Source organism: Aotus nancymaae, unplaced genomic scaffold, assembly GCF_030222135.1.
Source record: "Aotus nancymaae isolate 86718 unplaced genomic scaffold, 86718_ANA_hifiasm-v0.15.2.pri h1tg000011l, whole genome shotgun sequence".
Classification (NCBI taxonomy): Eukaryota; Metazoa; Chordata; class Mammalia; order Primates; family Aotidae; genus Aotus; species Aotus nancymaae.
Window position 1 is genome coordinate 51,420,602 of NW_026988422.1, and position 16,451 is coordinate 51,437,052.

A 16,451-nucleotide genomic window follows, 5' to 3' on the forward strand; every position below is an offset into this window, starting at 1 on the left:
CCTGGAATGCCAGCAATGGGCAGTTACCGAGAGCCCACTATGGCCCACCAGGCCCCCTGAGTTTTCCATATATGACTTCGTTTTATCGCCTGGAATGCTAATGCAAGCTAAGGTGCATTGAACTCAGAGGATGCCAGACACTGGGCTCAGTTTTCAGGCATTGTCTCATTTGTCCTCACAATCCTCTCAGGGTTATTACCCCATTTTATGGATGAGAAGCCTGAGGCTCCAAGCTGTGCCACTACATGCCAGGGCTAGCATTCAATCCAGATGTAATTCCCTATCCTTTGCCCTACACCTCTCTGCTGCCCCATCATCTCCCTGGCTCCATGACCCTCCAGTCCTGCCTGGCTGATGTGCCCATGGTTGCCCAGACCTGCCTTGCCCTCTTTCCCCTCTGTGCTGCCTGGAATGGTCTTCTCCCTTCTCCCAGTCTTTGAGGGAGAGGCTGACCTGTCTTCCAAGACCAGTTCAGGGCCGGCTCTTTCCTGAGGCTCTCCCTGGCCAAGCTTTCCCTCTAGCAGCCCCTGTTCTGCTAGCTGCTTCTCCCAGCTAGCATGGGAACCCTTTCTTGGCAGGACCACCCATGTTTTATTTAGTCTTCTCTGAACTGTAGCAGGGCATGGTACCCTGAAAATACACTGAGTCAGTACTCAATAATTTTGTATTCAATTGATGACAGAGCAGTAAGGCAGCTGGGCCACTTGGACCTGTGTGATGTGTGGGAGCCCTGAGTGATTTCCCTTTTCTTCCTCTTCCCCCCATGCCCTTCCACCCTTCAGGAGTCACTGGAGAAGTCAGGCTACCTGCTGAAAATGGGGAGCCGGATGAAGACGTGGAAGAGGCGCTGGTTTGTCCTGAGACAGGGACAGATTATGTACTACAAGTCCCCGGTGAGAGCCTCCCCGCCCAGCACTGCAGTCAAAATGACTCCGTGTCTGACCCTGGACTGTGTCAGATGGGATGGAGGAGGGAAGTGTGGCCCAAGGCCAGAGGGCAAAGGTCTGGCAGGTGGGGAGGGGCAACCGCACTGAGGCTGTGAGCCACACCTGGGGACCTCAGCCTGGCCGTGAGTTCTCAGAATGAAGTAGGGCATGGAGACTGTCGAAGGCAGTTCTAGGCCAGCTGGCTGGACAACTCCTTCTTCATCTATAAAGAGCTGTTCCCAGGCTGCCTTCATATCATCTGGGTTGTTCTAACACACCATTGTTCTAATTGCTTCCTCTACCTCCTTCCTCCACTGTTTGGAATTAAGAAGCCTTGGTTATTGGGAACCAGTTTGATAGGACCCCCCCGCAGAACCAATTTTAATGTGTTTTTTGAGGCAGAGTCTCAGCTTTGTCACCCAGGCTGGAGTGCAGTGGTGTGATCATGGCTCACTGTAGCCTCAACCTCCTAGGCTCAAGTAGTCCTCCCATCTCAGCCTCCTGAGTAACTGGGACTACAGGCCTGCACCACACCTGGCTAATTTTTAAAATTTTTTATAGAGCTGGGGTCTCACTGTATTACCCTGGCTGGTCTTGAACTCCTGGGCTCAAGTGATCCTTCTGTCTAGGCCTCCCAAAGTGCTGGGATTACAGGTAAGAGTCACTGTGGCCAGCCCAATTTTAATGTTTCAAAGACAGCAAAAGGCCTCATTTCTTGTGCAGCTCCAGTTGGTTGGTAGTGGCTGTCTTGAACATCATGTGAAGGACTTTGGGCCTGGATTGCTCAGTGAAAAAGCGTGCTGTGATTGACTGGAAGGTCTGCAGCAGCGCTGGAAAGGATAAGAATGGTGCTATATGTGCCACTTATTTGCCATACTTGGTCTGACCCAGTTTTAAAGGCTCATTCTACTGTTTTCAAGGCTTGGATTAGAAGGACTCATGTTTCTGATTAAGGCTCCATTTAACTATAGCCAGAATCTAGAATAAGTTACCCATCATAACACAGCCGGAATACTGGGAGTCATGTTCCCTTTGCCTATGGCCTGGAGTAAGATCTGAGGGTAAATGAGATGCTCCGGAAAGGCTCCACATTCAACCGCTCTCCTCCCTATTCCTTTACAGAGTGATGTCATCCGGAAACCTCAAGGCCAAGTGGATCTGAACTCCCGCTGCCAAATCGTTCGAGGGGAGGGTTCACAGACGTTTCAGGTGAGCACAGTCCTAGAAGCCAGTATTTTAGACAGAAGAGGTGCTGGGTTTGGATATGTCTATGAGTGAGACAGAGATGGGGCCAAATGAGCATGAATGAAAGACTTCAGATCAACATTTAGATGTGATCCTAGCTTGTGAGTACGAGAAAGGCAGGTGAGACAAAACATGAGAGATGGAGTGAGGGAAGGAGAGACAGGGAGAAAAAGTTGAGGAGGAAAAGAAGGGAGGGGCACTAGGGCAGGCAGAAGGCCAGCCCCTTGGGTTCAGGGACAGGTGCCACCTCGGAGCCAGGTCCTGGTTACTCCATTCTCCTGGCGTGCTGCCCTGCCCCGACATCTCGGCCTCCACAGCTCATCTCTGAGAAGAAAACCTACTACCTGACGGCTGATTCACCCAGCCTGCTGGAGGAGTGGATCCGAGTGCTCCAGAGCCTGCTGAAGGTGCAGGCCACCGGGCCTCCAGCCCTGCCTCAGGGCGGCGCCAAGCCCACCGTCAAGGGCTGGCTGACCAAGGTACGGGGTGGGGTGATAGGGAAGGAATGTGCGCCTCCTGTGAGTCAGGGGAGCCAGGAGTCGGGTGCCAAGGGTGGTGGCTTCCCCCCTTATACGGGGCTCCTTTCTCTGGGAGCTTCCTCACAGTGACTCGCTGGCCAGCCCTCAAACGTGGCCAGGCCACACGAGGTGATGGCGAGTGATTCCCTGGAAACAAATCATGGTTGTTGGAACAACTGTTCTCAAGAAAGAGAAGGGAAAGCAGCACCTTGCCTCCATTTTGAGGTCATTAGGGGTTGTCCCCCACCCCCACCTTGTACCCGCCCCAGTGTTAATAGCGGGAAGAAGAGACCTGGGTGAGGTACGTATGGCCGCTCAGAGGCTTAAAGAACCCCAGGCCTGCCGGGCGCGGTGGCTCACGCCTGTAATCCCAGCACTTTGGGAGGCTGAGGCGGGTGGATCACGAGGTCAAGAGATCGAGACCATCCTGGTCAACATGGTGAAACCCCATCTCTACTAAAAATACAAAAAATTAACTGGGCATGGTGGCGTGTGCCTGTAATCCCAGCTACTCAGGAGGCTGAGGCAGGAGAATTGCCTGAACCCAGGAGGCGGAGGTTGCGGTGAGCCGAGATCGCGCCATTGCACTCCAGCCTGGGTAACGAGAGCGAAACTCCATCTCAAAAAAAAAAAAAAAAAAAAAAAAAAAAAGAACCCCAGGCCTGCCCCAGAGACATTTTTGTGAGGGCTCTTCTGGCTGAAAAGAACAGAGAAGTGCTTCTTAAGCCCAAGAAAATGGAAGTTAACAAGGAAGTGCATTAGCTAGACCAGAACACCAGCAGGAATCAAAGATACTCGCGCTCAGCAAGCTCAGGGCTGGCAGGCTCGCTGTGTGCCTCTGGTTCCCGTTCAGTCTGTTTGTGTCATTCTCCTCCGCCTATGTGCAGCTTCTGTTTCCTCATGATTCATGGCTGCCAGAGGGCTTCAGCCTGCTGTTCTCCCTCCCTCCCTCATGGCATCCTGACAACTGTGGCCTCTGCCACCTAACAAGTTCTTCCCATTTTCATATGCCTCGAGGGGACATCTGATTGACCTGGCTAATTGTTTAATGGCAGGTCATAGGTCACTGAATAGCCCATATGGCTGGGGTGCTTCATGGTGCACACCATGGCCCCCTTGATGTGAAAGGGGTGGTTCCATTTGTAGGGAGCCCAAATGGCATCTCCATCTCTACCACAGGTCAAATCTGTCTCCCTGTGGCTTCTCTTTGCCAGGCCTGGATTTACTTCTGGAGTCACCTAGTTCTCATAATGCCAGTTCATTTCTGTCTTACAGGTAAAGCATGGCCACTCCAAGCTGGTCTGGTGTGCTCTTGTCGGGAAAAACTTCTACTACTATCGGAGCCATGAGGACAAGGTACTTCCTCAGCCTCCCGAAAATACCCACTCTCCTGCTTCCCCTAAAGCACATGACCGTCACTCCATGTCCTGATGAAAGTCCCTACCCCATGTAACCCCACAATAAATACAAAACCAGTTGGCTGGATCCCTCCAGAGTGTGAGATTCTGCCTGCCTGGGTCTCTGGTGCTTCTCCAAGCAAGCCTTGTTCTGCTGCCAGCCTGGCTGGGATGCTATAGTCTCCACCTCCCCATCTTGTCATCTGTCCATATTCACGATTCCCAGCTCTACAGAGCCTATGTATTCGGAGAGAGGAGACTCCCTGTCCCCCACTGGCTCTCTGATTCATGGAAGGCTCCTGTCCACAGCGACCCCTGGGCTGCCTGCCTGTGCGGGACGCACACATAGAGGAAGTAGATCGATCCTGTGACTCAGATGAGGACTATGAGGCTGGAGGAACCAGACAGTTGCTTTCCTCCCACTGCACCCTGGTGATCCACCCCCCAGAGCACAGCCCCACCTACCTCCTCATTGGCACCAAGCATGAAAAGGTAAGGAAGGGGGCTGGGCCCCCAGGGCCAAGCTCAGACCTGTGATTCTGATCTTCCCTTTTCTCTTTCCCCTGAGCCTCCCAAAATTCAAGTTTATTTATTTATTTATTTATTTTTGGATACTTTGACAACTGATATTCTCTGAATGGGAATATTCCTTTATACCGAATTTATTCCCAATGACCAACATTGCTTCACTGAGGTCATGTGATAGAATCGCAAATTTGGAAACTTGGGTTCATGTTCACCTGATCCTCAGTCTTTCCAGGTAGCCCTGACTCATGCCTGCCAAACTAGCTGAACCCCACCATGGGCTTGGCCCCTTCGAGGAGCCCTCCTTGGAGCTCTTGCCTCTACTCTTCCTCCCCGTCCCCATCAGATGCTTTCTACACTCTTCCAGGATACGTGGCTGTACCACCTCACAGTGGCTGCGGGTGGCAGCAGTGCCAAGGTGGGCACTGCCTATGAGCAGCTCATTGGAAAACTGATGGATGGTGAGGGAGACCCAGGTAAGGCAAGGGTGGTCACCACTGCTTGGGTCGGAGGGTAGTGGCTGGGTGACTGTTGGTCAAGATCCCAAAGAAAGCAGTGTTGTACCCCGAAGCTGTTTTTAAAACATCTAAGCCACAGAGGGGAAGTTCCCATCCCAAGCTCCAGGGCCCCTCTGTCTCCCGCTGAGATACTGAGGTGACCACTCTGCATCTGAAGGGGTTTATCTGGGAAGCTAATTTTCCAGGGACCTGGGTCAATGTTTTACTTGGATCAACCTGCAGCGTTGCTGGCTGGGCAGAGGGTTGAAGAAAGAAGGTAGCTGGTTAATTTATAGTTAGAATTTGTTAATTAATAAGTGAAGCCTAAATTGGGATCAGGCCAACCCGTTTGCAGTCTTTATTTTGCTACTGATTCTCAGGGCCCTGAGGAACTAATTAATGGCACATACCACACACACCCCTTTACTACTGCTCTGAGCCTTGTGTATTTCTGACCGATTCATATGCTCCTCCATCCAGACCTGACACAGTAAGAAAGATGCCTCCCCTGCACACATCCATCTGCACTCAGACACCCACAACCTTGCACACTCACCCCTACTGCCATTCCATGAGGATGGCCATGTATATGAGGGTGCTCATTGCAATGCCCACCTGCATACCCCTATGGATGATAAACCCAGCACAACCCAAGTGTCTTCCAAGTTTATTCCAAGATAGATAAACCGCTTTCTTCCCCACAAAGTAAAGCTGGGGGTGAGTGGGAGGTGAGTCACCTCTCAGTAGTAACTGCCCCTGCTCTCTGGTGCTGTGCTTTGGGCAGAGTCGCCGCTCTGGAGGCACCCCATGCTGTGCTACAGCAAAGATGGCCTGTACGCCTCCCTCACCACCCTGCCCTCGGAGGCCTTACAGACGGAGGCCCTCAAGCTCTTCAAGGTAAAGTGGGATGGAGGCCAGGCCCACTAGCGGGATACTCTCAATACTTGGGCGGAGAAGCCCTGTGCAGCTGGGGGGTAACCCACAGAGAGATTTGGAGAGGAAAGGAAGGAAACTCCCCAAAGTCCCTGTCGCTTCCTGGATGGCAGGAATGTAATCCTCTCACTGGGAGGGAAGCAGCTCTGGAACATCATGCACAGTCCTTGGGAAAGGCCAATGAACACTCTTCTGGAGGAGCGCCCCTCCTCCTATAGATAAGCAGAAAAGGCCAGGTTTATGTTGCTTCTGGACCTGAGAGATTCGGACCTATTTTAGCATGTTCTTCGTGAACGTCTGAGTTTTGTTTTTTTGTTTTTGTTTTTGTTCTTGTTTTTGAGATAGAGTCTCACTCTGTTGCCCAGACTGGAGTGCAGTGGCATGATCTTGGCTCACTGCCTCCCTGGTTCAAGCAATTCTCCTGCCTCAGCCTCCAAGTAGCTGGGATTACAGGCACCCACCACCATGCCCGGCCAATTTTTGTATTTTTAGTAGAGATAGGGTTTCACCATCTTGGCCAGGCTGGTCTTGAACTCCTGACCTTGTGATCTACCCAGCTTGGTGTCCCAAAGTGCTGGGATTATGGGCATGAGCCACTACACCTGGCCTGAGTTTTCTGTTTTTTAAAAAAATGAATTTGCCTTGTTTATATAATGAGAACATTTTAAAAAGGAAAGATTCTATCCCAAAGTAGCCCATAGCCCCTTTTAGTAAGCAGAGATGCCTTCAAGCAGTAACAGTGCTCCGTCTTAGAAAGGGCTGTCAGTGAACTTGAACCTCCCTTGAACGCTTGGAAAATGGCCAAGCCGTTCAGTTCTCCAAACCCAGGGGATGCTGGTATGCCTGTGCTCACTGTCGTTCCCTCCCAGTCCTGCCAGCTCTTCATCAATGTGCCGGTGGAAGCTGCCTCAGTGGACTACCATGTGTCCCTGGCCCAGACCGCGCTGCAGGTCTGCCTGGTTCACCCCGAGCTACAGAGTGAGATCTACTGCCAACTCATGAAGCAGACCAGCTGCCGCCCGCCTCAGAAGTACTCCCTCATGCAGGTGGGCATGCCAGGGGTAGAGCAGCTGACAAAAGCCATTGGCACGGGCTGCCCAGGTGGGAAAGGTGGGAGGAGGTGAGCAGGCAGGCGTGCTGTGAACTCAGCCAGCGGGCAGCCTCTGTGCTCCACACTGCATCAGTATGGCTGAGCTGTCTGTGCACAGACTGGTGATTGCATTCTGACCAAGTTGGCTATCCCAGTACCCACAGCAGGTTGGGGGCTCTGGTTTGGGGGAAGAGTGCTGAAGGCTCTGTAGCTCAGGGCTGTGAGGACAGGTGGTACTGCAGGCCCAGCATTAACCCCACGCTGTCTGTGTCCCTGGCAGTGCTGGCAGCTCCTCGCTCTGTGTGCGCCACTCTTCCTTCCTCAGCATCACTTCCTCTGGTATGTCAAGCAGCAGCTCCAACGCCATGCAGATCCCAGGTGAGTGAACCTGGCTGTTTCCTCTGCCATTTGAGCACTGCCAACTGCAGCATGAATACAAGGGATGAGAGGAGTCTAGGACAGACCAGATCACTTCTGTCCTCTGAGACTGCTCAGTGGTCATGGAGACTTCACCCATCGTCTTGTGCACAAATGGGGGCATGGGGATCTGGGCATGCTTCAGCTTCTCTGCACACCAATCCATGCATCCATGGATGTACTGTGGCAACTCTCACCTGAAGCCACACTGCCCCCAAACTGTCCCCAAATGCTATTCTGTTGTTGTGTCCTCTGGGTTTTGGAAGAAATATCCATGCCAGTAATTTGCTACATAAAGGTCCTGAATGACAAAATTAACGCCCCAGACCAGAATCTTCAGGGCTTTTCTCACAACCTGCCCCAGCTACAGTTTTGGTCCTGGCTGAGTCTGGATAGGGACCGAGGGTGCGAAAGTGGCAGGGATGAGCAGAGTCCATCATATTCCCCTCTTCCTTCTGTCTCTTTAGAAATGAAACTGGCCAGTATGCCACCTACTGCCAGCGGGCAGTGGAGCGGACCCTGCAGACCGGGGAGCGGGAAGCCAGGCCATCGCGCATGGAAGTGGTGTCCATCCTGCTGCGCAACCCCTTCCACCACTCCTTGCCCTTCAGCATCCCCGTGCACTTTACCAATGGGACTTACCAGGTGAGGAGCTGGGCATGCTCTTTGCCCCTAGTCTTCTCCTGTCACCATCCAGCGAATACCTCTGGGCCAGGTGGATGCTAAGGCTCCTTAGGCTTGGCAGATTCTTCACTGGTGCCCCAGAAGTAGATTTTATGAACTCATTGCATGAACAGGGAAGCTGAGATGCTGACCACGAAAGTGGCATAAGAAAGGGCCTCCAAAAGATTGTTGGTAAAGGAGGGACCCAGCTTATGCCCAGTTGGTTTATAGTGGAAGGGCTCACATCCCTTATGCACTGGCCCTTTGCTTATGAACATAGAAACCAACTTGCTTTGGCCTCTTGTATTCGCCCTTGCTCCTTTCCACCTGCTGTACCCAGACCCCTTCACCAGTCCTAGTGAGCTCCTCTCGGGAAGTTCACTCTGGGACAGAACCTTCTCCCGCCTCAGGTGGTTGGTTTTGACGGCTCCTCCACGGTTGACGAGTTCCTTCAGCGGATGAACCAGGAGATAGGCATGAGAAAGCCCTCCCACTCTGGCTTTGCCCTCTTCACGGATGATCCTTCAGGCAGGGACCTGGAGCACTGCCTGCAGGGAAGTGTCAAGGTGACAGCCTCCCACTAAGCCAGCTGAGCCCCTCCCTGCTCAGGGATATTGGTGGTGGGGAAAGAGCTCATCTGATGGGTGCCTGACTGGTAGCTCATTTGGTGCTGAGCCCAAGGTGCTTCCTTAGTCAGCATTTCTGTGCCATCCTAAAATGTACCTGGGCAGGGAGAAAAAAGCTGTTGTGTGCTCTTGTCTCTGGGGACAAGATCTCTACAATCCTACTTCCCTCGAGTGGCTATCAGCATCCAGAAGAAAAGCCTCTTCTTGGCTTGGTGTAGGGACATGGAGGCCCCACGAAGCCATTGCCTACACGTGCCCACTCAGAGGCTCTCAGCTGTATGCATGGATCCCCTGGATGTCGTGTTGTACCCAGCACCTCACTTTTACCCTTTCTGCCAGGACCTATGCCATGCTTATATGTTGGACACTTTAAAGAGGCAGGTCCTTATGGTGTCCCTATAACTAAAGGCCATTGAATGGGATTTAAAATCAATCTTGTATTGTGGTCTGGGATTACTGCCATGAGGGATCAGTGTTTGTGAGAAGGTGCTCTAGCACTTTGATGCATATTTGGCTCCATTGTGTACTTTCTTTAAGGCAACAGGACAAAGCCTTCTATGGTCTTTTAACATTGCCTGGAAAAACTATACCACATACATTCTTTGCCCATGTCTAGGCACCTGTAAGCCTTTGTTACATGGTAGGCCTTTGGGCATATTCGTTGAAGAGGAGAACAGCAGTCAGTGGAATGGAAATGGAGCTGGTGATCGAAGGCCAGGGGACTGCCTAGCCGCTGGGGAGGCCCCTCAGTTGGTGAGGGCAGCAGGGCAGATTTCTTACTTTATTGCTTACCCTGCCCAGGGTTCCCTCTGTTTGTGAGTGAGCTGCGGCCACCTTGGGTCCAGGAGGCATGAGGTTTTGCAGGTCGGCCTCCTGCCGGGAGGACCTTTCCTTAGCTTTCTTTGCTCTTCTGCTCTGAGTCCTGCCCTGGCTGGACCTTGATCCCTTCTCCCCTTATCAGGAACTTTTCTGACTTTCTTCTTTTGCCTTTTCAAGATCTGCGATGCCATCTCCAAGTGGGAACAAGCCCAGAAGGAGCTGCACCCCAGGAAGTCTGAGGGTGGGACACGTGTCGTGAAGCTGATGTACAAGAACAGGTCCTAAGCACTGCACAAGGGTGGGGCCAAACACGAAGGCTGCCACTAGGTGCAGCTCATTACCTCCTCGACTAGACGGCCTATCCATACAGGGGAGGGACCCACAGATATAACATGGCCTGGCAGTCACTAGCTGAGGCACAGGCTGGCTCTGCTGCTGATACTCTATGAAACCCTGGGCAGCTCAGGCCTTCTCTCAGCCTTCCCTGTACTTCGTGTGCTTGTATATACACACACAGACACACGTGCACATGCATGCACACATGCATGTACATTTGCCAAGAAAACAGACCAGACCAGCCTGGGCAACATGGCAAAACCCCACCTCTATAAAAAATAAAAAAATTAGCAGGCATGGTGGCATGCACCTGTAGTCCCAGCTACTCAGAGGGAGGGACTGAGGTGGGAGGATAGCTTAAGCCCAGGAGGTCAAGGTTGCAGTAAGCTGAGATTGTGCCATGGTACTCCAGCCTGAGCAACAGAGTGAGACCCTGTCTCAAAAAAAAAAAAAAGGAAAGGAAAAGAAAATAGACCAACCTCATGGGATGGCTAAGTGTGTTACTTTGTGAGAGTGAAATTTCGTATGAGCACCAGCTGTTTAAAGAATAAATAGCTCCTATACCAATTCCAGAAAATACAGAAGTAGACATCCTGACTTTCTATCAATTCGAGTAAGAAAATCCCATCCCTTCATCTCAGTATGTCTCCAGGCAAATAGTTTCCAATAGTGTCTTACCTCACCCAGTCCCCTAATCTATAATTCTGGGTGCCAGATTCCCCTTACCAAATGCAGTAAGTTTAACGGTGTCTTCAGAATGAACCATGTCCTCCTGTTGGTATGGGATCAGGATGGCCCTGCATCTGCTGTGTCATACTTGGTTACGTGTTTCTGGAGGCAATACAAAATAGGCTCACAAATAATGTGAGAAGAGTAGTTTCTCTTTTTGGAAATAAAGGTAACAGACCCAGAGAAAGCCCCATCCCTGTTTGGGATCCCTGCTAAGTCCTGGCTTCTTACTCTTCCCTGCAGGCTGTACTTTCGTGGTCAAGTCAAAGGGGAGACCGACCGAGAACGGCTGCTCCTTGCCTCTCAAACTAGTAGAGAGATATTGGCAGGGAGGTTTCCTGTCAACAAGGAGTTGGCTCTTGAGATGGCTGCCCTGATGGCCCAGGTAAGGTTCTGTCGGGTTATCAGCTTAGAATGAAGGCACCATGCAGCCTGAAACACGGGAGAGATTCTGCAGATCCTATGGTGCCCAGAAGAGGGCAGCCTTGCCGTCTCTGGGATGGAGAGCAGCTGACTCCTACAGAGCAGAGCTCCTCACTCACCGCAGATACAGGATGTGTGCAGAAGGCTGGACTTGGAATCCAGAGACCTGGGTTTGAGTCCTATACACCTTCCAATTGTGAGGTCTTAGCTAAGTCACTTCACTTGTCTATGCTTTAGTTTCCTTCTCTGTATACCAAAACTAAAAATACTTGGCTGGGAGCAGTGGCTTATGCTTGTAATCCCAGCACTTTGGGAGGCCAAGGTGAGCAGATCACCTGAGGTCAGGAGTTCGAGACCAGCGTGGCCGATATGGTGAAACACGTCTCTGCTGGAAAAAAAAAAAATTAGCTGGGCGTGGTGGTGGGCACCTGTAATCCCAGCTACTCGGGAGGCTGAGGCAGGAGAATCGTTTGTACCTGGGAGGTGGAAGTTGCAGTGAGCCAAGATCACACCATTGCACTTCAGCATGGGCGACAAGAGCAAAACTCTGTCTCAAAATAAACAAACACTTCTCTGCCAGCCTCCACAGGGTTGGTTGTATTAAGTATGATACCTGGATAATGTAAACCATCAGACCTAAGTAGAATTAGGCCAGTGGCCTTCTAAATGTAATGGGAAGGAGAGTCCAAGTCTGAATGTGTGTTCCTCTTCCTAATTCTACTTAGGTCTGATGGTTTATAAAGTTTACCTGGAATACCTTCATGGCTCCCATAAGAGAGTCTGACACCTACTATAAACCCACAAAATTTAAAATATTGGGGCCAGGTATGGTGGCTCATGCCATGGGAGTTTGAGACCATGGGTTGGGAGTTTGAGACCAGCCTGACCAGTATGGAGAAACCGTGTCTCTACTAAAAATACAAAAATTATCCAGGTATGGTGGTGCATGCCTGTAATCCCAGCTACTTGGGAGGCTGAGGCAGGAGAATTGCATGAACCTGGGAGGTGGTGGTTGCGGTGAGCCAAGATCATGCCATTGCACTCCAGCCTAGGCAATAAGAGCGAAACTCTGTCTCAAAAAAAAAAAAAAGAGAAAATCAAAAATATTTTTTAAAAAAGAATGAGAAAGAATCTGGATTTACATGCTGGAAAGTAAGGGGAAACAATAACAGCTGATCTTTATAATTATAAACATCAGTAGCAATACTGCATAGGAGGCCCTGTACTAAGCATATATGCAATCTCCCTTGTGTATACATATATATATATATGTATATAGCATACATCCTATTCCCACCTAATAGATGAGGAAATTGAAGCTCAGCGAGTTTAAGTAACTTGATCAGAGACACAAAGCTGGGATTTACGGCAGGTGTCCAACTCCAAAGGCCACATTTAGAACACTCTGCTGTACTCTGGGATCTGCAGCATCTTCAATTCTATAGCCATATTTTTTGACTGGAAGCCAGAATTTCCACATTGTTTTCCCTTGTCTGCTACCAATTAACTGTCTTTGGAAAAGGCACTTCACTTCAGCTGCAAAATCCAAGTTAGTCGGTGATCTCTAATATTCTAGGGCCCTAAGTTTGTTTCTCTAGTGTCTATAAAACTTGAGATGAAGTGTTTTTCCAAAGTATTTTTTACATCTACTCATGCCCCACCAATAGGGCAATAAAATAATGGTTTATTTCACCTCTCAACAGCTCCCACCTGGCCCATCCACCTTCAGATTTTGATTGGTCTCCATGTGCTTCTACCACAGGTAGAATATGGGGACTTGGAGAAGCCTGCCCTGCCAGGCCCTGGAGGCACATCCCCTGCCAAGGCTCAGCATCTCCTCCAGCAGGTCCTGGACAGGTTCTACCCCAGGCGATATAGACATGGGGCCCCCCCTGAACAGCTGAGGTAGGTAGGCTGCAAGGTCTTGCAGCAAGTCACTGTGGGGAGGCCTCAGAGCTGGAATGAAGACATGTTGGCACTTCACTGGCACCATTTCTCTCCATCTGCCCACATCAGGCACCTGGCAGATATGTTGACCACAAAATGGGCAGCATTGCAAGGCTGCTCCCCTCCTGAGTGCATCCGCATCTACCTGACGGTGGCCAGGAAATGGCCCTTCTTTGGTGCTAAGCTTTTTGCTGCTCAGGTAAGTGCCAGTGGAAGGAGCAGCCCACACCCTCAGGTGTGTCCCCATCTGCTCCTGTTTGAGCCAGACCAGTCTGCAGCCCCCACCTCCACACCAGTAACCACCAGGGGTCACTATCCCTCCACCATTTCTGGCCTCCAGATTTCAGCAGTCCAGAGCAGAGTTAGTTGTGATTGCTTATCTTCATCTGTCCTTTGTTGACTACCCCAATAGAAAAGATGCGATCAACTAATTCACACACAAAGATTCAGACTTGATATAATATCCCTCTCAAGAGTGCTTTCGTTTTGTTTTTTTGAAGTTCGAAAGAACAATGTATAACCTAAACAAATACATCTCCACTGGTTTGACATGGCATACAGGGGAATCATATTACTCAGGCAACAGTTAATTTCAACTCCGTATGAAGGCCAGGTGGGCAATAGTAATTTCAGAAGGAACGTTTCTTCACTGGGTGTCTGGTGTGCATAAACATTATAGATAATTACAGCTGAAAGCTGGGCAGTGATCCTGTTTACTGAAGCCACAGATCAGAAAATGGCCATTTATTCATTCAACAAATAGTTGAGCTCCTACTATGTCCATTGCTGGTTGTTTGAGGTTATAAGAGGTGAGAAAATCAGACCTGGTCCTTGCCTTCATGGAGCTTCCCATCTAGTGCAGGAGATGTATATTCATCAAATAGTTGTGTTCATTTTTTTCTCTGTACATATTTAATATGTATAAGCCATCACAAGTGCTATGAAGGAAATGTACAGAGCTTGTTATAAAGGTATATAATGTGGACCCACTTGGTCTGGGAGGTTGGGAAAAGCTTCTGAAAAATGCCACGTGTCCAATGTCTATCTGCCTCCCTTTGGGGTAAGAGAGAGATTTTCTGGATTGCCATAGTATAGTCCTGGCAGTGAAAATCAGTCATTACAGGAATGTGCACTAAATATTTACTTTCTTACTGGTAGGGCCTAAAGCCACAGGACTGCATTCTTGCTTTCCTATTTCTTACAGTCCCTAGGAGATGGGTTGAAGTCAGAAGCACTTCAGCTTGGAGACTAGAGGTTTCAGAATGCTGTTTCCAAGACTAGGAGAAAACCACCTGTTCCCCATTCCCCTAACAGAGCAGCCAGGGCTGACCTCTATTCTGTAGCACAGAGCTTTCCATCCAGTGTGCTGTGGCAGCATGGGTTCTCGGGACACCAAGAGAAAGATCGCCTCTGCCTTTGAGATGGTTAGTAGGTGGCCAGAGCCCCAAGGCCAAGTGTCTCCTTTCACAAGTAGCTTTGTCTATTTACTGCATACACCATACAAATACCATCTTTGTTTTCTAAGATCAGGTGGCTGGAAATCACTGCCTAGCAGATCCCTGGATGTGCCTTCTTTCTCAGAAAGTTTTTATAGTTCAGAATCTGTAACTGTGGACATATCTGATGGGTTGTTTCTGTTTCCCTAGCCTGCCCAGCTGTCTTCCAAGGAGAACGCTCTGGTGTGGATTGCTGTGAATGAGGATGGCGTCAGCATCCTGGACCATAACACTATGGTATGAAAGGATGCAGGCTGCTCCCTGACCCCTCCTCTTCCTCAGCATGGTCTTTTCTTCTCCTCTGTGGACTCAAAAGCCTGAACCCAGTGACCATGGTTGCCCTAGCCCCACTCCTGCCCTAGCCCCACTGTCCTCTAGTCTAGATGCTGTTTGTAGACATTCAAGACAGAGATCTCCAAATTATGACCACTTGAGAGTTCTTTCCTGGTTAAGGCTGCCTGTGCCTAGAAGAGATGGGGGTGCTGGTGCCTAGCTCGGGGGACAGGTGGAAAGTTTCCCCAGAACTGACTGGTTCCTTTCCACAGCAAGTGCACATCACTTACCCCTACTCTTCAGTGACAACCTTTGGTGGCTGCAGGGATGACTTCATGCTTGTGATTAGATCTATCCCAGACCAGAGCTCTGGAAAAAGCCACATTGAGAAGTTGATCTTCCGGATGGCTGCTGCCAAGGTAGGTCTGACAGCTGCTAAAACGTTCTACTCTGGTAAGATGTGGTGGGCTTGGAGCTTAGAAAGAAAACTGGGGTTATGCTAGTGCTCTACAAGGGCCCTGCCCAGATAAAAGTGTGGGCCTTATCTGTAATTAGTATTCTAAAGGGTTCAGGTGGTGTTGCATCTCAATATCACCATTCAGCTAGTAGGTAAAGGAGCATATTCGGAGGGAGCTAACCCTGGCATTGCTACTATTATGCTATTCACTTTTTCTTTTTTATTCTCTCAAGCCCCAGCATCATGCAGTCCTCAGTTGGGTGCTTGCTTGCTCTATTCTCTTCCTTGCAGCAGACCTCGAGGCAGGGCAGCTTCCTCATTACGGTGCTTTCATGTTACCCCTGGGTTCTGCTGACCCAACGCTAGCTACAAAGTGGGACAGTCCCACAGTGCTCCCTCTTCCTTGTCACGGGGAAGACAGCAAAAAGACCTCTTTTGCTTTAATGACTTTGTTCTATTCAATACAGGAAATGTTGACCAGCAAAAATAACAATTACAAAGGCTTAGGAACCTAAGTTCTGATTTATTGTTCCTGACTCCCCTGTGACTCACTGGAAAGCCCGTTGTTCTCCACTTTTTAATCCTAAAGTTAGAGTTTGCCAAACCTACTCCTCCTTTAATACCACCCCTGCCAAAGGAGAGGATCTACAGATCCCTTTCTCAAGAAGGCCCCCTTCCCTGGTTGTAGAGCTAACCAGAGCAGAACACAGGGCCTCCTTTTCTCAGAAGGGCACTGTGCATCTCAGAGGATCTCCAGACCAACAGGGGTCCACATCACTAGGCCTCTGAACTGCACAGTCATGATTCTCTTTGGATATTTTCTCCCAGGTGGGTATTTTAAAAGATTAAATAAACTGAGGCCCAGGAACTCAATATAAGAGCTAATAAGTGAGAAAGCCAGGATTCAAGCCAAGAGTAGTTAATTCTTCCGCATCTCTGACCTCCTCTTAGATTGCAGAAGCTACCTTCATCATGGCCAGCTATATGAACCATTGCTCTACAACTGTGAACCCACCCACCCACCCACCTGGAGCCTGCCAGCTGTGGGAACTGGATGGACGACAGTTCTTTGCTTCTGTTTCCTGTGCTACCAAGGGGCCAACGTTGCTGTGAATATTTCTCCTACTCCATTCC

General features: G+C 50.0%; 1 protein-coding gene across 1 annotated transcript in view; it reads left to right on the forward strand.

Annotated features, from left to right (window-relative positions):
* The window catches only part of PLEKHH1 (pleckstrin homology, MyTH4 and FERM domain containing H1), a 69,893-nt gene that overhangs the window by 51,193 nt on the left and 2,249 nt on the right, over positions 1–16,451 (forward strand). Inside the window, 21 exon segments of the mRNA XM_064374974.1 lie at positions 783–893; positions 2,049–2,135; positions 2,489–2,650; positions 3,965–4,045; positions 4,396–4,578; positions 4,979–5,087; positions 5,893–6,005; positions 6,911–7,087; positions 7,412–7,509; positions 8,016–8,193; positions 8,622–8,777; positions 9,834–9,934; positions 10,965–11,106; positions 12,907–13,049; positions 13,161–13,290; positions 14,738–14,824; positions 15,133–15,279; positions 15,551–15,592; positions 15,595–15,641; positions 16,006–16,145; positions 16,269–16,451. Coding sequence (XP_064231044.1) covers positions 783–893; positions 2,049–2,135; positions 2,489–2,650; positions 3,965–4,045; positions 4,396–4,578; positions 4,979–5,087; positions 5,893–6,005; positions 6,911–7,087; positions 7,412–7,509; positions 8,016–8,193; positions 8,622–8,777; positions 9,834–9,934; positions 10,965–11,106; positions 12,907–13,049; positions 13,161–13,290; positions 14,738–14,824; positions 15,133–15,279; positions 15,551–15,592; positions 15,595–15,641; positions 16,006–16,145; positions 16,269–16,451 — 2,617 coding nt within the window.